The sequence below is a fragment of the Mustelus asterias genome, chromosome 15 (genome assembly GCF_964213995.1).
Source record: "Mustelus asterias chromosome 15, sMusAst1.hap1.1, whole genome shotgun sequence".
Classification (NCBI taxonomy): Eukaryota; Metazoa; Chordata; class Chondrichthyes; order Carcharhiniformes; family Triakidae; genus Mustelus; species Mustelus asterias.
In genome coordinates this window covers 38525702-38548165 of record NC_135815.1, presented here as the reverse complement: position 1 = coordinate 38548165, position 22464 = coordinate 38525702, and the positions used below count along the sequence as shown (strand labels likewise).

General features: G+C 41.7%; 1 protein-coding gene across 1 annotated transcript in view; it reads right to left on the bottom strand.

Annotated features, from left to right (window-relative positions):
• The window catches only part of ush2a (Usher syndrome 2A (autosomal recessive, mild)), a 916330-nt gene that overhangs the window by 543436 nt on the left and 350430 nt on the right, over window positions 1–22464 (bottom strand). Inside the window, exon 26 of the mRNA XM_078230465.1 lies at window positions 9032–9162. Within this exon, the coding sequence (XP_078086591.1) occupies window positions 9032–9162 (131 nt within the window). The remainder of the gene's footprint in view (window positions 1–9031; window positions 9163–22464) is intronic.

Genomic DNA, 22464 nt, shown 5'->3' with positions numbered 1-22464 from the left:
TTCCTCATATAAGGGGACCAATACTGCACACAGTATTCCAGCTGCGGCCTCACCAATGCCCTGTACAGGTGCATCAAGACATCCCTGCTTTTATATTCTATCCCCCTCGCAATATAGGCCAACATCCCATTTGCCTTCTTGATCACCTGTTGTACCTGCAGACTGGGCTTTTGCGTCTCATGCACAAGGACCCCCAGGTCCCTTTGCACGGTAGCATGTTTTAATTGGGATGAGCTTTGCACGGTAGCATGTTTTAATTGGGACGAGCATAGGGGTTTAAAAAAAAAGGGCGGCATGGACAAGTTGGGCCAAAGGGCCTGTTTCCATGCTGTAAACCTCTATGACTCTATGATAATATGACTCTATTAGAAATTAAGGCATGGAGGTCAATAGGTTTCATAGGATTCCAATATGGGGAGTTGGTTTAGCTCAGTTGGCTGGACAGCTGGTTGCTGATGTTGTGTTCAATTCTTGTATCGGCTGAGGTTATTTATAAAGGCCCGCCTCCTCCACCTTGCCGCTCATCTGAGCTTTGGTGATCCTCAGATTAAATCACCACCAGTCAGCTCTCCCTCTCAAAGGAGAGAGCAGCCTGTGGTCATCTGGGGCAATGGTAACATTTTTTACCTTATGTGAATAGACCAGATGAATGTGTGGGTGGGGAAATGGTATAGGAGGGAGAGATTTTGATTTCTGAGGCATTGAAACTGATTTTGGGGAACATGGGACCTGTACAATGGGTTGCACGCCAGTGGGACTGGGACCAGGGATATATTGCTAGTGCTGTTGGGGAGGCGATTAAACTAGACTGGCAAGGGGTTGGGAGCCTAAGTGGAAAGATACAAGAGAGGGAAACAAAGATATAAATTAAATACAGAAAGTAGAAAGCAAGAGTGGAAGGCAGAGGAAACAAGGGCAAGCAGCAAATAGGGCCATAGTACAAAAAATATGTAAAACTTAAAAAGAAAGGTCACAAGGCATTGTATCCAAATGCACATAGCATTTGCAATGAGGTATATGAATTAGCAATGCAAATATATATTAACAGGCACAATATGATTGCAATTGTGGAGTCATGGCTGCTAGTGAACAAGGCTAGGAACTGAATATCCAAGGGTACTCTATATTTAGGAAGGACAGGCAAAAAGGGAAAGGTGGTGGGGTGATGTGATTAGTCAGTGGTGTAATCGGTGCAATCGTGAGGGAGGATATTGGCTCAAAAAATCTAGACAAATGAACAGGGTGGGTGGGGCTAAGAAGCAAGAATAGATGGAAAACATTAGTGGTAGTTGTCTATAGACCCCCAAACAATAGTGGTAAGGTAGGGAATGACATTAAACAGGAAAATAGACATGCATGTAACAAAGGTGCCACAGTAATCATGGGTTACTTTAATCTACACATAGATTGGACAAAACAAATTAGTAATAATACAGTGGCAGATGAATTCCTTGAGTGTGTATGTGATTATTTTAGACCAGTACGTCCAGGTACTAATTGGAGAACATGGGGGGCATGATCTTATTGGCCGTTCACGCCACACTCCCGTTGCAGCAAGTTCGGAGAAATTTTCACCCAGCTAAATCTCCATTCATTGCAGTGGGATGGGAAAACCCCAATGGTGGTAACATTTCGGCTGCTATCTTTGAGGGAAGGTTAATTAATAATCATGTTGGGGTCCTTTAGGCAACAGTGATCATAATATCACAAAATTCTTCATTAGGATGGAAACTGAAGAGATCCTATCTGAAACTAAATCTAAACAAAGGAAACTATGAATGTATGAGGTGTGAGTTGGCTAAGATAGATTGGGGAACTTCAATCTATCTTAGCCAACTTGGGGACTTGACTACAGGAGCAAGGATGTCTTACTTCAGTAGTACAGAGTCTTGGTGAGACCACACCTGGAGTAGTGTGTGCAATTTTGGTCTCCTTACCTCATGGGGACTTAATCAACTGGAGGCCTGATGCTACCCAGGTAAATGCCTGATTACTTTGGAATAGCATTGGGTCGCCCGGAGAGCAGGTTCTCATCTCTTCTCCAACCAGTGGACAAGGCCCCCTGTCACCCACATCAAATCAGTCTCTGAATATGAGTATTAAAAATGTATAAACAGGAAGTAAAACAATTGTGTGTATATTCATGCAACCCTATTGAAAATATTTATTACATTTATTAATACTGTTGGCAAAACTGATAGCAATACTATTCAGTCAAAAGGGAAAAAGCAAATTAAATTGATGTACTTCACATCTGTATCAACATTCTCACAGAGGCTGCTTGACAAATATTTGAAATCAAAACCAGATTAATATTAGCACAGGTTGGAGTCAACTCTCCATATTGAGTTGCAAAATGTGCATTTAATAAGATTAAATCAGCAAAATGCGTCTTGTTCTCTTGTGTACTATACATGCCTCCAATGTGTTTTATGTTCTAATAGACTCATGTAAAAGCATGGAAAAACTAGTCTACCAGGAAGTGCCTGCATCAGCTCATGTCTATATTGCCAACCACTTTCTTCTTACTGTCCTGCTCCTATGGCTTATCACCAGCTGAAAAATACATATGCAGCACCTCACGAAATGAGTAATTTTTAAGAACTGCTCGAGTGAAACCCTGTAAGGCATGTTGACAGGAGATATAAGTTATGAGTGAAAGTTTTCCTTGGTGATACATTAGAAAAGCAGTTAAGTGAGAACTTGCAACTGCTGGAAATCTTGAATAAAGGATGAAATAGCTGGAAATATACAACAGGCCAGTGAGAATCTGAAAGGAGAAAAGATAGGTCAGCACTTTGAACCAAGACAAAGGCTCAGGTTTATTTCGGTGTATTTCTTATCTGATTCCACTCCTGCGAAGTACAGTGGAGTGCTTTCCTATATTGAAAGCACAATGGCTGGAATATTCCGGCCCTGCCTGCCACTGGAAAATTCCGGTCTGCTAAGAAAGTCAGTGTGCTTTGGGCTGGCCAGCTGTACTCTGCTACAGTAGGGCCAGAAAATCCTGGTCTATGTAAGTGAAAGTTGTTTGTGCTAGTGATTAGAACTATACTGCTCATGGATGCCTTTGCTGAAATACTTTGTCGATTTAAGACTTCAGTATTGGAAGCAAAGATATCAGATCTAACGCATCAATTAGGAAACCTCTTGGATCATTTATTGCATCTCACAGTATCTAATTGGACCTCAGTTGACAGTTTTAGACTGATATAAGCCTAAGGGCAACCCAATAGCTTATGCAAATTTAGAGGTACAGAAAATAAAAGGAAAAAAATACTAGTTATAATGAAAAACTCAGATACCACCTTCAAACGGAAATTAAGTTGGAGCCACAGGCCATTTTTTCCATGAAGCAAATGCATATAAAAATTAACTATGATTAATACTGACAGTTGACTGACCTTTCTGTGGACAGGATAACCATCAATACAATAATTCTTTATGATAAAAGGTCCAAATTACAGAAAATAATGGGCTCAAAAGACCAATATACTAACTATGATTTCACTTTATGAATAAGGACTTTAAAGAAGGACTCGAGTCTATTCAAAATTTTGAAGCAGGGAACATTGCTGAGCCACAAATTAGCAATGGATTGGGTCTGATTCTAATGGAAAGAGGGCTCTCAGGTTTCTCAAAAGATATCTCTGAAAACAAGGGTTGTTGGACAATTTAAAATTAGCACTGTAGATTATGTATCATAATGACATAATGTGAAATCTTGAAATAAGGCATGAAAGGGAAATCATGTTTGACAAACACACTGGATTTTTTTGAGGATGTAACTAGTAGAATAGATCAGGGAGAACCAGTGGATGTGGTGTATCTGGATTTTCAGAAAGTTTTTGATAAAATCTCACATGAGGTTAGTGTGCAATATCAAAGCACAAGGGATTGAGGGTAATATATGGCATGGATTGAAAACTGGTTAGCTGACAGGAAAGAGAGAGTAAGAACTTTTTTCAGAGTGAGAGGACGTGACTGGTGGGGTCCCATGAGAATCAGTGCTTGGGCCCCAGCTATTCACAATATACATCAACAATTTTGATAAGGGAATCAAAAGTAATATTTCCATGTTTGATGAATATACAGAGGTAGGGGGAATTTTGAGTGGTGGAGGGAAAGGAAAGAGGGTTCAAGGTGATTTAGACAAGTTAAATAAGTGGACAAATACATGGCAGATGCAGTATAATGTGGATGAATGTGAAGTTAAGCACTTAACTTGGAAAAACTGAATGGCAGAATATTAGTTAAATGGTGATAAGTTTGGAAGGTGTTGACATAAAGGGGCCTGAGGCTCCTTGTACACCAGTCATTGATAGCGAGCATGTGGGTGCAGCAAGCAGTTTGGAAGACAAACGATATGCTGGTCTTCATTGCAAGAAACTTTGAGTACAGGAGCAAGGATGTCTTCCTGCAGCTGTACAGGGTCTTGGTGAGACCACACCTGGAGTATGGCCTCCTTACCGAAGAAAATATATACTTATCATAGTGGGAGTGCAGCAAAGGTTTGCCAGACTTATTCCTGGGACAGCAGGATAGTCAAATGAAGAGTGATTGGGTTGACTAAGCCTGGAGTTTAGAAGAATGAGGGGGGAATTCATTGAAATATATAAAATTCGGACAGGGCTGGACATACTGGATGAAATGATGATGGTCCCCTTGGCTGAGGGTGTGGAGGAAGGGGTCACAACACAGGGTAGGCCATTTAGGACTGAGAAATGTCTTCACCTAGAGGTTAGTGAACCTGTGGAATTCTCTGCCACATGAGGCTGTGGAGGACAAATTACTGAATGTATTTATGAAAGAAATAGTTAGATTTCTGGACATTAGAGGCATCAAGGGGCATGGATAGAGAGTGAGTGTACGGTATTGAAATAGAGGATCAGCCATGATCACATTAAATTGCAAAGCAGGCCCAATGAGCTGAATGGTGAGCTCCTACTCCTATTGTCTATGTTTCTGTGATAATTTGCAGTCATGAACAGGATTGAACTGATGCAGTCTTCTGGGTTAGATTAACCACAGCTAAAGCTTTCACGAAGTTTCATTTATTACAATAAAGACAAAATTTTCACAGTTCTGCCAGATCGAAACAGAGGATAGAATGCCAAATATCACAGAAAACCTATCGACCCATTTCCTCTCTCCATCAAGTTTATGTCATCCTGAAAGAGACCTATAGTTGGATGACCTAAACACTCATCTGTTTTATAGGGGTTATTTTGAGGCCGCGTTAACTGTCAGTAAGAACAATGCGTGGATGGGAAATCCAGCAAGAATCGGAAAATGCGATTTTCTCCAGTGAGATTATGATTTCCGATATTCCGATATTTCACACCTCGCAGGCGGCGTGATGAGAAATCCACTGCGGAAGGCCAGGAACCTACATTACAATATCATTAGAAAGCCCTCCCTCCGGGACTTCCCCTCTCAAGATAGCAAGGTTTACAACAGATTATTAAAATAGTGAATCAATCAATGTGATTCTCCCCAGGGCACAAAATTAATTTTCGGCCCTGGGGGAAGAGGGACATGCCCGGGCAGTGCCCTGGCACTGCCCCTGGCACCAGTTACCTATGCCGGGGTGGACCCGCTGGGGAGCACCATTGGGGGCAGGGTTTGCATTAGGTTTGTTAGGGGGAGGGGGCCCCTGATTCAGTTACTTGTGGTGGGGGGTAAGGGGAGAGCCCCAATGCTGATGATGGTGGAGGGGAGAATAGAGGGATGAGAGCCCCGAGACTGAAGCTTGTGGGATTGGGGTTGGGGAGGTGGGGGTGGTTTCTTTCTGTGCCGATCTTTATCAAATTATGGAATCATAGAATTCCTACAGTGCAGAAGGAGGCCTTTCGGCCCATTGATTCTGCACTGACCCTCTAAAAGAGCATCTTACCCAGGTCCGCCCTGCACAAGTACCATGGCCAATCCACTTAACGTACACATCTTGGGACACTAAGGGACCAGTTAGCATTGCCAGTTCAGCTAACCTGCACATCTTTGGACTGTGGGAGGTAACTAGAGCACCCAGAGGAAACCCATGCAGACATGTGAGTGTGAAGTGCACACAGACAGCCACCCAATGCTGGAATTGAACCTGGATCCCTGGCGCAGTGCTAACCACTGTGCCACTATGCTGCTGTGTAAGTAAGGCTTGTTACAGAACATTCACAGTCGACTACAATAAAAATTTTATAACTGTAATGAAACAAAGCATTTAATTTGGACAACAAAAAAGCCATTTGTACACTGAAGTTCCAAATAAGTTGCAACAATACCAGCCAGGCCCAGGTGCAATTTTACAAAATTGGTAAAGCACCAATGAAACCACTGAACTAATGAAATAGGGATATCCAATGTTGACTATCTTATTTAGCTTTGTTTATCAGGACAACAGATCTGCATGTGATCTGAAAAGAAATCTGCATATTTTAACTATTACACGTTTTGTCCCATATAGGTGAGTTGATTTATGAGTTTTGGTCAGGAAAAATTGAACAACTGTCTCCCAGTGACTTTTAAAAAAATTTATTAGTGTCACAATAAGCTTACGTTAACACTACAATGAAATTAAAGTGAAAATATTATGAGAATAATCAGTATGTCATGAGTGCGCAGATTTTTAACAAATGGATGTTTTCCAGATGAAAAAATTTGGAACATAATTATGTTTTAGAAAATATAAACCTTTTTCTAGTTCGTAAATATTATTGACCATAGAATACGGCAGCAGTAACTGTGCAGTACTGCACTTATTTCATTTTTTTTATCCAAACCTCATAAATCCCGCTGTAGCTGCAACTCAGCTTGAATTATCATTCACTGTATATACACTACTCATGTGCCTGTTGCTGTTACTTTCACACTTTCTAATCACAGTAACAGTAAAATGATTTTATATGAGTTTGCATCATTCACAGTTCTTACCATGGCCTGTCCTTCCAAGCAGGTCACTGCTGCTATTAATGAAATGTTCTGCAACTAAAATATTAATCCCTGCAACCTAAACAAAGCATTTCGCACATCAAAATATAAACTTTTAGTGCCTACATAAAAAAGATAATAAAAACCGTATTAAAACCTTGGGATGGAAATGCCCTCTTCTCTGCTGAGCAAAGTGAATACAAACCCTTCAGTTTTCAGAATTGTAGGCTACCGGCGTGCACTTAACACATGTATTCTTCTCACTGCTATTTTAGCTGCAGAGTTAACCTATTTATTTCAAATGAGTTAACACAGATACTGAAAGTAAGAGAGGAATTTCAGACAAACATATTTAGTGTTCCCATGCTAGTAGCCCACAGAATATATTTCAAGGCCAATGTTTTTGTAAATTTAAACAGGCAATATAATATTGCTCCAGCAGAAGTGCTTCACTGTTTTTTATCACCTCTCTATGAATCTACTACATTTATTAAATAAAACCAGAAAAGCATTCCCAGTGATGCTTTATGTGTTATATGATGTCCAAATACACAACCAGTATGCATGGTGGCACAGTGGTTAGCACTGCTGCCTCACAGTGCCAGGGGCGCCGGCTCGATTCCCAGCTTGGGTCACTGTGTATGTGTGGAGTCTGCACGTGCTCCTCATGTCTGCGTGGGTTTCCTCCGGGTGCTGCAGTTTCCTCCCACTGTTTGAAAGATGTGCTGGTTAGATACATTGGCCATGCTAAATTCTCCCTCAGTGTACCCAAACAGGCGCCAGAGTGTGGTGACGAGGGGATTTTCATAGTAACTTCATTGCAGTGTTAATGTAAGCCTACTTGAGACACTAATAAATAAATGTAAAGTTATAGAGTCATAGAGGTTTACAGCATGGAAACAGGCCCTTCGGCCTAACTTGTCCATGCCGCCCATTTTGTTTTTAAAACCCCTAAGCTAATCCCAATTGCCTGCATTTGGCCCATATCCCTCTATACCCATCGTACCCATGTAACTATCTAAATGCTTTTAAAAGACAAAATTGTACCCGCCTCTACTACTACTTCTGGCAGTTTGTTCCAGACAGTCACCACCCTCTGTGTGAAAAAATTGCCCCTCTGGACACTTTTGTATCTCTCCCCTCTCACCTTAAACCTATGCCCTCTAGTTTTAGACTCCCCTACCTTTGGGAAAAGATATTAACTATCTACCTTATCAATGCCCCTCATTATTTTATAGACCTCTATAAGATCACCCCTCAGCCTTCTATGCTCCAGAGAAAAAAGTCCCAGTCTATCCAATCTCTCCTTATAACTCAAGCCATCAAGTCCCGATAGCATCCTAGTAAATCTTTTCTGCACTCTTTCTAGTTTAGTAATATCCTTTCTATAATAGGGTGACCAGAATTGCACACAGTATTCCAAGTGTGGCCTTACCAATGTCTTGTACAACTTCAACAAGACATTCCAACTCCTGTATTCAATGTTCTGACCAAAGAAACCAAGCATGTCGAATGCCTTCTTCACCACTCTGTCCACCTGTGATTCCACTTTCAAGGAGCTATGAACATGTACCTCTAGATCTCTTTGTTCTGTAACTCTCCCTAACGCCTACCATTAACTGAGTAAGTCCTGCCTGGTTCAATCTACCAAAATGCATCACCTCGCAGTTGTCTAAATTAAACTCCATCTGCCATTAGTCAGCCCACTGGCCCAATTGATCAAGATCCCCGTTGCAATTGGAGATAACTTTCTTCACTGTCCACTATGCCACCAATCTTAGTGTCATCTGCAAGCTTACTAACCATGCCCCCAATATTCTCATTAATCATTAATATAAATGACAAATTTATTTACCAAGTTACCTTTGTAAACAAATAAACATACACATGGACATGTAAATAAAGGAATATGCAAGATTGGAATTTCATATATATAGAAATACACATATATAAATATAGAGATAGAGAAACAGAGAGAGAGAGAGATGAAAAGTGAGCGCTACACAGTTATACACAATTCTTGCAAAACTTCATTCCAACTTATTTGTTTCTGTAAGATGTGTTGCAATTTTACTTAATAATTGGGGAGTAAATATGAAAAACTTACAGAAAGGTATGTCTTCAATTCTTTATTGTAAGCAAAGAAAAGGAAACCATTCGGCTTGTCTGTCTTTAGTTGAAACGAAACCTCAAATTGCAGCCCACCAGAAGAAGTACTTGAATGCAGCTCTAGGTATCCTGAAAGACATGGAATAAAGAACCTAATACAAAATTCTCAATGAAATAATGTATTTCAAATTGTTATGGATAATGAATGCATGTGTATATGGCTTAGTATTTTGGATGTGATCTACGTAGAGCAATGTCCATGGAGAATTATAGGAGCTGGCATTTATTGATCATATAGTGCTTTGAATAAAATGGAAGCACATCACCATTGGCAACCAAATTTTGATGCAATGGAAGAAAGAGATGCAGCTCTGAGTCACTTGCACAAAACATTTCATCATTGGCGATCTTAATAATTTTGAATACAAATTAGACCCCTCTAAGTCAGAGCCTGCCCAGTTTAATCAAACTCAAGGCACTAAGTCTATCTTCATAGTTCAGTATACCAAGACTGGGAATCATTCAAAGTGGACTTTCTGGAATTTCTCAGAAACTACAATGTCCTTCTTGGGAAGGGCCCAAAAAGGTGTGCAACTCCCTAAATCCTTATATCATGTTGTTAGTTTTTATATTGAATGGTTTAGTAATAAAGCTTGGGGCATTTTGGCTGCAGCCACCTGGCAGTGCCAATAAGAGAGTGTTCAATGAAATTGAGGAGAAGCAATTAAGAGGATAGTAAGAAAATTAATGAAATCCATCATGAGCTAAAAGAACAAACCAAAGAAGCTGGGAGCGATTCTTCCAAAAAAATTCTAAATGTCAAATTTGTGTAAAAACTGAAGTAAATTCCAGTTTTTTTCAGCGGGATTTTCAAAATGAATCTCCCACACTCTGTGCACTGCAGAGTGCACGAGATTAAATCACTCCAAAAAGCTGTGGACAGGGCCTATTCCTGCTGGCAGCATAGCGCTGAGCGGACTACTGTGAATGCGCCAATCTGTCAGCATCGAGATCGGCGCATGCACAGCAGCCCCTGTCTGCCAGCCTGCAGATCGCTGGCCAGCTCGATCACTGGCTAGTCCTGCGATCCTCGCATCACTGGCCTTGATGGCAACCGCTCCCACCCCCCTCACCCCCGCCGTGCCCTGATCACTGGCCCCCCAACCATTGGCCTTGATGACCTCCCTCCTCCTCCCGTGCCCCGATCGCTGGCTCCTCCATACATGCCTGGGCCAACCTCGACACCCCTCTGCCCCTAGCCCACCTCGATATTCCCCCCATGCCCCGCAGCCCCAATCTCCCGATCTCCCCCCACCATCCCCACAAGCAAGCTGACCCCACCCAATGGCCAGCCCCGATCGCTGGCCTCCCTCCCTCTGTCACTCAGCCCAAATGCAGAGTGGCAAACCCCCATCCCCACCGAATAACCCCAGAGGCCCTGCCTCCTTAGCACTGCCTGATGCGCAGTGCCAAGGTGGCCCCTGAGCATTGGCACATTTCCTCTTGGGCAGTGCCAAGGTGCTGAGGCTGGCACTGCCGAGGTAATAATGCCCAGGGGACACCTTCCCTGATGCCCAACCCTCTGGGGAGCCTCGATTGCCCCCCCCCCCGCCCCTCACTCCAGCAGGATCACGCCAACAGCTCCCTGAAAGTGGGTGCTATACTAAACCCTGCTGAAGTGAACCACTACTGGCTGGGGGGAGACACTAGCAGGCCTGGAGATTTCAGTTCCAGGCCCGCTCAAGGGATTTAAATTGTATGGAAATTAGAATTTCAATAATTTACATACAGCTCCACACCAGAAATCGGCACAGAGCTGACAGCACCGGAAATCCGGTGTTCGGAGACTCACCGAGGCTGTGACGCCCTGCGGGAAACCCACGAAACGGCCTTCGCTCAAGTCTCCCGGCCCACTGAGCTACAAAGGCAGCACAGCAGGATGGGAGAATCGCCCCTGCTGTATTTAACAGGATAATGTTTTTAAACTTATGTACACTTCTTTTAGATGAGGCATTAAACCAAGGCTCCATATTCCTTCTCAGGTGGATGGAAAAGATCCAATGGCTCCATTGGAAGAAGAGCAGTGGACTTCTCGCTGATGCCCTGGAAAATACTTACCCCCTCAACAAACATCACTAAACAAACTTACCTGGTCATTATCTCATTTGCTGGTTTTGGGATCTTCTGGCACAAAATGGCTGCCACATTTCCCTACATTACATCAGTGACTACACTACAATAAGACTTAATTGGCTGAAAGGTGTTTTGGGATGTTCTGAGGTTGTGCAAGGTGCAAAGTAATTACAAGTTTATGTTGTAAGTGAACAAGTGCTAGGAACAATCATTCATGGCTGAGGTGGCAATTGTGGACTACGAAGTCATAGAAATGTTAAAGCTATGATAAAAACAAATCCAATATACAAAGATTCAGAATATGAAAGAAACACTAATCAGTCAAAAGATTAAGTGGAGTACTTATATTTGTCTATGTCAACATAAGTAAGGTACCAGGATAAGCTTTGTAATTTGTTGGAAGTGTTTTTTATAAATGCATTCATGGGATGTGGGCATCATTGGCAATACCAGCATTTATTGCCCATTCCTAATTGCCCTTGAAAAGATGGTGGTGAGATGCCTTCATGGTTCACTATCCTCTGCATGGTGAAGTTGCTCTCAAAGTGCTGTTCGATAGGAAGCTCCAGGGTTTTGAATGACAGTGAAGGAATCATAGAATCATAGAATCCCTACAGTAAAGAAGGAGGCCTTTCAGCCCATCAAATTTGCACTGACTCCCACCTAATTGGCATATCTTTGAGCTGTGGGAGGAAACCGGAGCACCCGGAGGAAACCCACGCAGACACGGGGAGAACGTGCAGACTCACACAGTCAGGTCCCTGGCGCTGTGAGGTGTCAGTGCAACCATACATTTCCAAGTCATGGAGGTGCACAACATGGTGGTGGTGGTGTTCCAATGCACCTGCTGTCCTTTTCCTTCTAGCTGACAGATATCACAAGTTTTGATCATGTTATTAATACTTGGGAAAATTCTGCAGTAGATAGTGCACATTGCAAGAGTGAATCACACTGAGGGAATGAATATTAAGGTGGCATAGGAGGTACTCAACAGCAAGATGCTTTATCAGGGGTAATGTTGAACTTCCCGAGTTCTATTAGAAATGAACTCACTCAGATAAGAATGTTCCATTGCACATCTGACTTGTGCCTTACAGATGGTTGTAAGGATTTGAGGAGTTAAGGGCTGAGTCACTCACTGCAGTATACCTAGCTATTGGCCAGCTCTTGTGGGCTTACGTGGTTAGTATTGTTAAGTACCTGGTTAAAGAGGGGAATTTCAATGATGGTAATGCCATTGAACATGAAGGGAAACTTTCATCATTTTGGGAATTATCATTTCTGTGGCACAAATATCACGTGCCACTTGCCAGTCCAATGCAAATGTAATCTGGATTTGCTGCATTTGGGAACACATTTCTTCATTATCTAAAGAGTTGCAAATCAATCTGAAGACTGTGCAATCATCAGTAAACATCTCCACATTTGATGGGGAAAGGTCATTGGTGAAGACGGTTGGAGCAGCAATTTCCTGGGGCTAAGATGATTGGCCTCCAAGTACCACAACTTTACTCAGCAGTGAATTTCCCCTGATTCCCACATGTAGTGCAAAATAACTTTCGGCATTTTCTAAGGACTACAGGTTTTTTTATTAAGAGATAAAGAACACCGGTGTAAACTGTAAGATCATTCTATGAAGGGGTTTTAACCAACCCAATGCCCAAATGGTCTAGAATTTGGATAAAAGCAAATTACTGCAGATGCTGGAATCTGAAACCAAAAGAGAAAATGCTGGAAAATCTCAGCACGTCTGGCAGCATCTGTAAGGAGAGAAAAGAGGTGACATTTTGAGTTCTGACGACCCTTTGTCAAAGCTTTGACAAAGGGTCATCTGGACTCAGAACATCAGCTCTTTTCTCTCCTTACAGATGCTGCCAGACCTGCTGAGATTTTCCAGCATTTTCTCTTTTGGTCTAGAATCTGGGCTAATAAGTATGACATATGGCAGTATTCTGATTCAGTGCATGAATGATGACTCATTTTTTGATCTGGTCATGAAAATGATTTGGAATTTATAATGAGAACGAAACTAGTAGCACCTGTGAGTGAGAGCAATTATAATATCCTCTAAGTTTGACATAGGAGAGCACTAATATACAACATTTTTAACAAGTTTAGGGTCTCTCTTTGACATGTTCTATACCAATGGGTAAAGGGGTGCTCAGAATTAAAAAATAGCTATGGAGGTCAAATACAACCCCTATTAAAATTCATGTAAATTGAGTCTGTGTCTTTATATGCCCTGTTTGTGAACAGAATTCCCACTCACCTGAAGAAGGGGCTTGGAACTCCGAAAGCTTGTGTGGCTTTTGCTACCAAATAAACCTGTTGGACTTTAACCTGGTGTTGTTAAACTTCTTACTGGGTCAAATACAACAGCAAGGAAATCCTTCCAGTTCTTTAACAGCAAGAGGATTATCAAAGAAGAAGTGAGATTGCTTAATGATGCAAATAAAGTTGAAAGAAAGGATGAACTAAAAATAGTTGACATACTAAATAATTACTTCCTGGAAGTATTCTTAGAAAAGACACTGGAGGCATGCAACCTATAATAGGAGGTTCCATAGTTAAATTTAATGACTCTGAAATCACTTGTGAGGTGGTTGTGGGTCATTTTGTTTTTTTATTTCTAATCTATATACATGTCACACACTTTCTCATGGTAGCTTCCAAAGCACTACGTTTGTTCTGACTCTTTTTTCCATTCATTCTTGCTGTAAATCTCTCCTTCCCTCTATATCTTTCTTCCGTATGTTTTCCAATAAGAGTCTCACATGTTCCTTTACTGTTATATTCAATTTCACCTGCGTATCTTTGTTAAAGTTCACAGAAGTAACAAGATAACAATTATGTACTGGGTTGTGTAAGAACAGGCCATCCAGAAGAAAGTGCAATGTACATCATTTGAATGAGCAGAGGTATTAGGAGTTTGAAGGACCACAGGCATCTCTCTCCATTAGATGGAGACAATTGGTTATTTAGCTAGAGGAGCACCACTCCACATCAAGCCTGGGTAAGGAAAGAAGACAGGTCTCCATAATCTACCAGAGTGGCGCAACTGATCACAAGAGAGAGTGGGACAAGAGGTACTGAGGCATGGTAAACCTCTATGACTCTATGGGAATGGAGTGCTTACAGTGCTAAAATAAGTCCCCTATTAAAACTAAAGATCTTTCTCTACACCCGAGCTATGACTGTAACACTACATTCTGCACTCTCTCCTTTCCTTCTCTATGAACGGTGTGCTTTGTATAGCGTGCAAGAAACAATACTTCTCATTGTATACTAATACATGTGACAATAATAAATCAAATCAAATCAAAAATTTAGCAGAAGACTTTTACCAGTGCTTTGGATTCAGAAAATGTTTGACCTTTGTAGATTGGAAGCATGAAAATACGCCCATGTGCAAACAGGATATTCACTTACTCAATTTAATAGACACTTTCAACCTGTGTTTTCAGCATTACTTGAAAGAGATTGTGCGACTGCTCTGCAAGAAACATACCTGGGAACCACAGAATGAAGTAGCGAACGAATGAGATTGAGGAAACATATCAGAATGATTTTTCACTGCTTTGTTTTCCAGATGCAAAGCAGAAGGAAAAAGGGCAGGCATATAGCCTCTGCCCTCTTTGCATGCATTCTCGGGGGTATCGGAGCAGAGTGACATGCTTCTTTTAAATATTATGCAAATACAGCAGCAATGAGTTTGTGAAGCTTCCCATGTTGTTTCCCTGGTTTTCCACCTGGCTCGTATCCAGAAACCAGCTCACCTATTGAAAGGGGACTGGTGACATTGACTCCAACCCCGGAGAATTGGAGGATCTGTCTGAGAACTAACATTTCTGTTAAGATTAGCAAATACAAGAATATAAAGGTCTTGTTTTATATAACCATTATGTATTTGGCCCCTTTCCCCAGCTATAAAAACTGAGTATTTTGCAAAATCCATTTCTAATTTTTTTTTCCACATTTGTTGACTTCTTGATATACTTTATTTACCACCTTATCCTTTCTTTTCTGTCCTTATTGGCTGAGATTGACGTAGTCTTGCTGTTGAGTCCTTTGGATGATTTCATTAGCTCTAAAATTAATTGCCATAGGTCTCTTTATTAATTTGCCCCAGCAGATAAGTCCAGTTTCGAACAACTTAAATCTCCAGGGAATTCTGCTTCATCTTTACTTTGCCACGATTGGGATCATTTGGCGCTGCTTCCAAATTAACATGCGCTATAAAGATCTTCTTCCTCTCTTCTGCACCATGTAATGCCTTTGGAGACAGTCATCAAGTTGAGAGGGACTCCGTGCAGTTTGGTCTAAGGAAATTTTCATCAATGTGTGTGATTTCCCCTTGCACAATTCACATTGCAGGCTTTTTAAAACTAACATGAGGGTTAATAAACTTGTCTGAAATTTAACCAATGATACTGAGTCTCTGGCGAATCGGCTTTCAAAAATGCATATAAATAGATCTGGTGCCCAGAGTTCAGTGAATTAATAATTAATTAAGTTCTGTTTATTTACTCACTGTGCACTCCAATGCCTGAAGCAGTGCTATTCTCAGTTAAAGGAAATCTCAGATTTCATCTTGAGTTCACAAGAGCTTTTAGTAGAGTGTCAGTATATCTCACCAAAGACCTTGAGTTCTTGAGACTTGACACCAATGCTTAAAAAAAAAACTTTTAACATTATCTTGAACCTCACACAGTCTCAAACTTCCAATTGCTGGATTGAAATTCAACTTAAAGCAGCTACATTTATTCTGTGGCCACCTGTCTTAGATATGTAGATGTGTGAGCCAGGTGTTACACTCCCAGCCAAGAGAATACTGGAAAAACCTGGTACCTGTTAAGATAAAAGCAAATTACTTAGATGCTGGAATCTGAAACCAAAAGAGAAAATGCTGGAAAATCTCAGCAGGGCTGGCAGCATCTGTAAGGAGAGAAAAGAGCTGGCACTTCATTTGACAAAAGGTCATCTGGACTCGAAACGTCAGCTCTTTTCTCTCCTTACAGATGCTGCCAGACCTGCTGAGATTCTCCAGCATTTTCTCTTTTGTCACCTGTTAAGATCTGGCTTCATAGATCATCATCATTTAAATAATATAATACATGGCACAACCAAGCAGCAAGACTCCAAGAGTAAATCGAAACACCAAGAAAATCTTTACCATTCAAAATTGAACAAAATAAACATAAGCAACAAAGACTAATTAGGTATACTGAACAATAAGATAATTATTCTCAACAATATGAGCTCCTAACCCAAACTCAATGCAACAGATTTAACTCATCTTAATCTTTTACTGGGGCTTTCACTCTAATAGGCTTTGGGACATAAACTCTGGAAGACATTTCATTTTTCTCTGGGTCTGGCTGCACTGGTCACAGTTCAGGACTACAGTATGTTCCGACCAATACTATCTCTTGATCCAAGTATAATCATTGCTGATGGTCACACACCATGACCTACCAAACACGTTAACACTTCCTTGGCATCTATTCTGCAGTTGGATATCTCCTTTCTTTACAGAGCTATTTGATCCTACCCAATTCTATGGAACTCCATATTTTCCACTCTAAACATACAGAACTGGATTCTCTGATTAAGCACAACAGACTGGACGCCTGCAGCCTCCAGGTCAACATTGCTCACACTTTCTTTTTCCTTCAAAGAATGAAACATACCTGTTTTTCTTGTAGAACATAGCTTTACTCTCAGAGTATTTTTCCATAACAATCTCAGGACTTCCTTGCTTCTCAAAGCCTCTCAAAAGTTCAAGCATTGTTTGCAAATACACTCAGGCACGCTAAACAAAACTGAAAGTACAAAACCCGTATTCATCTCAAACTGAAACTAAAATGCTACATCATTACCCTTAATATAATCCATAATGCAAAGAAGTATAAACACAGTTTACATGCATATATTGAACATTTTTCTCAACAGTTACTCAAATACCTAGACTGTGCAAATGGTAATGACTGCTTTGTCTAAATCGTTAAATTAATTTTGTTGTAGATCTAAAAAGCATCCAGGAAGTCCAATGCTTTGATATTTCATGATATGGAGATGCCGGCATTGGACTGGGTGAGCACAGTAAGAAGTCTCATAACACCAGGTTGAAAACCAACAGGTTTATTTGGAATCACGAGCTTTTGGAGCGCTGCTCCTTCATCAGGTGAGTAATATTTCATGTCACAACAGTTAATTGGATCTCTTGCCTTCAAGGATTTCAGAATGCTTCTCCAACAATAAAACATTTAATTTATATAGTGCCTTTAATGTGGTAAAACATCTCAGAGCACTTCACAAGATTATGATCAATCAAATTGCTAAGAGACAAGTTGACTCTGGATTTATATTACAATTATAAGTGCAAACTGCTCCAATGCTAAAGTTGTAGGGTAAATGCTACACTGAACCAAATACACAAAATTCAGCTCATCACTTCAAAGCCATTTTGGTATTAGAATGGTGTCTGCACCATTATAAAAACAGATTACAAGAGCTTTTGCAAGTGTATAAAAGGCAAGAGAGTAGCTAAAATAAACACTGCTGAACACAGAATGAATATACATTCAACAGCAGGAAGGGCCCAACAGCTATGCTATTTAAAGGGCTAACCATCAACTTGTAGGTTACTTGCTAATTACTTTCTTCTGACTCTGTTTTCACTTGCGAAAATGCTTGGTGTTTTGAGGAGTTGGTTACAATCGATGAAATCTATGGGAAGTGGAGTTGCATGTGCCTGCAAGGGCACTGAGCACACCACTTGCTCCCAGTCAGAGGGGCTTTGGTAATAGTCTCCATGGGTTGCAACATGAGAAGGGGATGGCCAGATTCAGCAAATATGCTAGTTATACAAGAGCCCCAACCAGGAGGGCTAGGTTGTTTAAAAATCAGAGTATTTGAGGGAGTGGTGGCACAGGATAGTGAAGGGGAACTTGCCTGTCATTTTGTGACTCACCGGGGCAGGAAACATAAACAAAAATATGTAACACAGAGTAAATCCAAAGTTGTAAACAACTGTAAAAAATTAAAGCGAAATGTTCTTTATCTGAATGTACAAAGCATTTGCAACAAATTAGATGAGTTGATAGCACAGATTGCAGCATATGAGTACGATATATTAGCTATTACAGAAACATGGTTGCAGGGTGACCAGGACTGGGTGCTCAACATTCCAGGGTATAAAATGTTCCAAAAGAATAGGCCAAAGGAGAAAGGATGTGAGGTAACGTTATTAATCAAGGAAGGTTTCAGAGCAGTGCTGAGTCGTGATATAAAGGCAATGGATAGTGATGTATAATCGGTTTGGGTTGAAATCATGAGTAGCAGGGGAAGGAAGACAAGGGTGGGAGTAGTCTATACACCCCTCAACGCGACCTCTCGTTTGAAGGGAACTGTAATTATCATGGAAGATTTTAATCTGCATATTGATTGGACAAACCAAACCAGCAAGGGTAGCATAGAAGAACAATTTGTAGAGTGCATCAGAGATTGCTTTTTGGAGCAGTACTTGTGGAACCTACCCAGGAATGAGCTATTTTAGATTTGGTTTTGTGCAATGAAGAAGGATTAATAAGGGATCTTGTGTTTTGATTTATTCATTCGTGGGACATGAGCGTCGCTGGCTGGCCAGCATTTATTGTCCATTCTTAGTTGCCCTTGGAGGGCAGTTGAGAGTCTGTGGCTCTGGAGTCACATGTTGGCCAGCCCAGGTAAGGATGGCAGATTTCCTTCTCTATAGGACATTAGTGAACCAGATGGGTTTTTTTCTTCCAACAATCCACAATGGTTTCATGGTTATCAGTAGATTCTTAATTCCAGATGTTTTTTTATTGAATTCAAATTCCACCATCTGTTGTGGCGGGATTCAAACCTGGGTCCTCAGAACATTCGCTGAGTTTCTGAATTAATAGACTAGCGATAATACCACTAGGCCATTGCCTCACTGGGGGGTAATGACTACAGTATGATAGAATTCCAGATGCAGTTTGAGGATGAATGCCATAGGTCCATAACCAGTGACTTCAACTTAAATAAGGGCAATTATAATGGAATGATGGAGGAGTTGTCTTAGGTGAACTGAGTAAACCAGCTAAAATATAGATCAGTACATGAGCAGTGACAGATAGGTCCAAAATGCTCAGCAGGAGTTTATCCCAATCAAAAAGAGGGATTCCCGAGAAAGAGGCAAAACCCATGGTTAACAAAGAAGGTCAAGGATAATGTTAAATTGAAAAGTGGCACGGGATAGTGATAGACCAAAGATTGAGGAGGTTTTTACGATCTAACAGCAAAAGACTAAAAAGCTCATAAGGGAGAAAATGAATTTTCAAAGAAAACTTGCATGCTGCATAAATACAAACAGTAAGAGTTTCTATGGATATATAAATAGGAAGCGGTGGCTAAGGTAAATGCTGGACTGAATGAGGCTGGTGAATTGATAACAGCAAACAAAATAATAGCGGATATGCTAAATACATTTTATGCATCAGTCTTCACCGTGGAAGCCATTACAAATATCCCTAAGATATCAGATGGGCTCATTTTAAATAACATGGTTGAACTTACAAAAATCCCAATCACGAAGGATAGAGTATTAGAGAAATTCAAAGGGCAAAAGGCGGACAAGTCACCAGGACCCGCTGAACTGCACACTGGGGTTTTAATGAAAGGTTAAGGTCTGTGCCAAGTTGGAGCCAGACTCTTTCATGCTCCTTGGCATTGACCTCAGGCTTTTTAGTAGATCTACTAATACACTGAACATTACTGTGTGCAGGCCCATTTGTCCTGTTTTCCTATATGCCACCCCATCCTAGTCCTCATCTGGTACCCCGGTACCCAAGAAAAACCAAGCAGCGTTATTTAATGACTATCGGCCTGTGGCTCTGACATCCATCATTATGAAGTGCTTCGAAAGGTTAGTCATGGCACAAATCAATTCCAGCCTCCCGGACCACCTGGGTCCACTACAATTTGCCTACCGCCGCAACAGGTCCACAGCAGACGCCATTTCCCTGCCCCTGCACTCAACCCTGGAACACCTAGATAACAAGGACACCTGTGTCAGATTCCTATTTATCGACTACAGCTCAGCCTTCAACACTATTATTCCCACAAAACTCATCTCCAAACTCCGTGGCCTGGGCCTCGGCATCTCCCTCTGCGACTGGATACTGAACTTCCTAACTCACAGACCACAATCAGTCAGGATAGGCAACAACACCTCCTCCATGATCATCCTCAACACCAGTGCCCCACAAGGCTGTGTTCTCAGCCCCCTACTATACGCCTTGTATACATATGACTCTGCGGCCAAATTCCCCTCCAATTCGATTTTCAAGTTTGTTGACGACACCACCGTAGTGGGTCGGATCTCAAACAATGACGAGACAGAGTACAGGAATGAGATCAAGGGTCTGGTGAACTGGTGCAGCAACAATAATCTCTCCCTCAATATCAACAAAACAAAGGAGATTGTCATCGACTTCAGGAAGCGTAAAGGAGAACATGCCCCTGTCTACATAAATGGTGTAAGAAGTCTCACAACACCAGGTTAAAGTCCAACAGATTTATTTGGTAGCAAATACCATAACCTTTCGGAGCACTGCTCCTTCATCAGATGGAGTGGAAATGTGCTCTCAAACAGTGCACAGACACAGAATACTAATTAGAATGCAAATCTCTACAGCCAGCCAGGTCTTAAAGGTACAGACAATGTGGGTGGAGGGAGCATTCAACACAGGTTAAAGAGATGTGTATTGTCTCCAGACAGAACAGCTAGTGAGATTCTGCAAGACCAGGGCAAGCTGTGGGGGTTACTGATAATGTGACATAAATCCAACATCCCGGTTTAGGCCGTCCTCATGTGTGCGGAACTTGGCTATATAAATGGGGACAAAGTAGAAAGGGTCGAGAGCTTCAAATTTTTAGATGTCCAGATCACCAACAACCTGTCCTGGTCCCCCCATGCTGACACTATAGTTAAGAAAGCCCACCAACGCCTCTACTTTCTCAGAAGACTAAGGAAATTTATGACACTCACCAACTTTTATAGATGCACCATTCAAAACATTCTTTCTGGTTGTATCACAGCTTGGTATAGTTCCTGCTCTGCCCAAGACCACAAGGAATTACAAAAGGTCGTGAATGTAGCCCAATCCATCACGCAAACCAGCCTCCTATCCATTGATTCTGTCTACACTTCCCGCTGCCTCGGCAAAGCAGCCAGCATAATTAAGGACCCCACACACCCCGGACATTCTCTCTTCCACCTTCTTCCTTAGGGAAAAAGATACAAAAGTCTGAGGTCACATACCAACCGACTCAAAGAACAAAGAACAAAGAACAAAGAACAAAGAACAGTACAGCACAGGAAACAGGCCCTTCGGCCCTCCAAGCCTGTGCCGCTCCTTGGTCCAACTAGGCCAATCGTTTGTATCCCTCCATTCCCAGGCTGCTCATGTGACTATCCAGGTAAGTCTTAAACGATGTCAGCGTGCCTGCCTCCACCACCCTACTTGGCAGCGCATTCCAGGCCCCCACCACCCTCTGTGTAAAAAACGTCCCTCTGATGTCTGAGTTATACTTCGCCCCTCTCAGCTTGAGCCTGTGACCCCTCGTGATCGTCACCTCCGACCTGGGAAAAAGCTTCCCACTGTTCACCCTATCTATACCCTTCATAATCTTGTATACCTCTATTAGATCTCCCCTCATTCTCCGTCTTTCCAAGGAGAACAACCCCAGTCTACCCAATCTCTCCTCATAGCTAAGACCCTCCATACCAGGCAACATCCTGGTAAACCTTCTCTGCACTCTCTCCAATGCCTCCACGTCCTTCTGGTAGTGCGGCGACCAGAACTGGACGCAGTACTCCAAATGCGGCCTAACCAGCGTTCTATACAGCTGCATCATCAGACTCCAGCTTTTATACTCTATACCCCGTCCTATAAAGGCAAGCATACCATATGCCTTCTTCACCCCCTTCTCCACCTGTGTTGCCACCTTCAAGGATTTGTGGACTTGCACACCTAGGTCCCTCTGTGTTTCTATACTCCTGATGACTCTGCCATTTATTGTATAACTCCTCCCTACATTATTTCTTCCAAAATGCATCACTTCGCATTTATCCGGATTAAATTCCATCTGCCACCTCTCCGCCCAATTTTCCAGCCTATCTATATCCTGCTGTATTGCCCGACAATGCTCTTCGCTATCCGCAATTCCAGCCATCTTTGTGTCATCCGCAAACTTGCTGATTACACCAGTTACACCTTCTTCCAAATC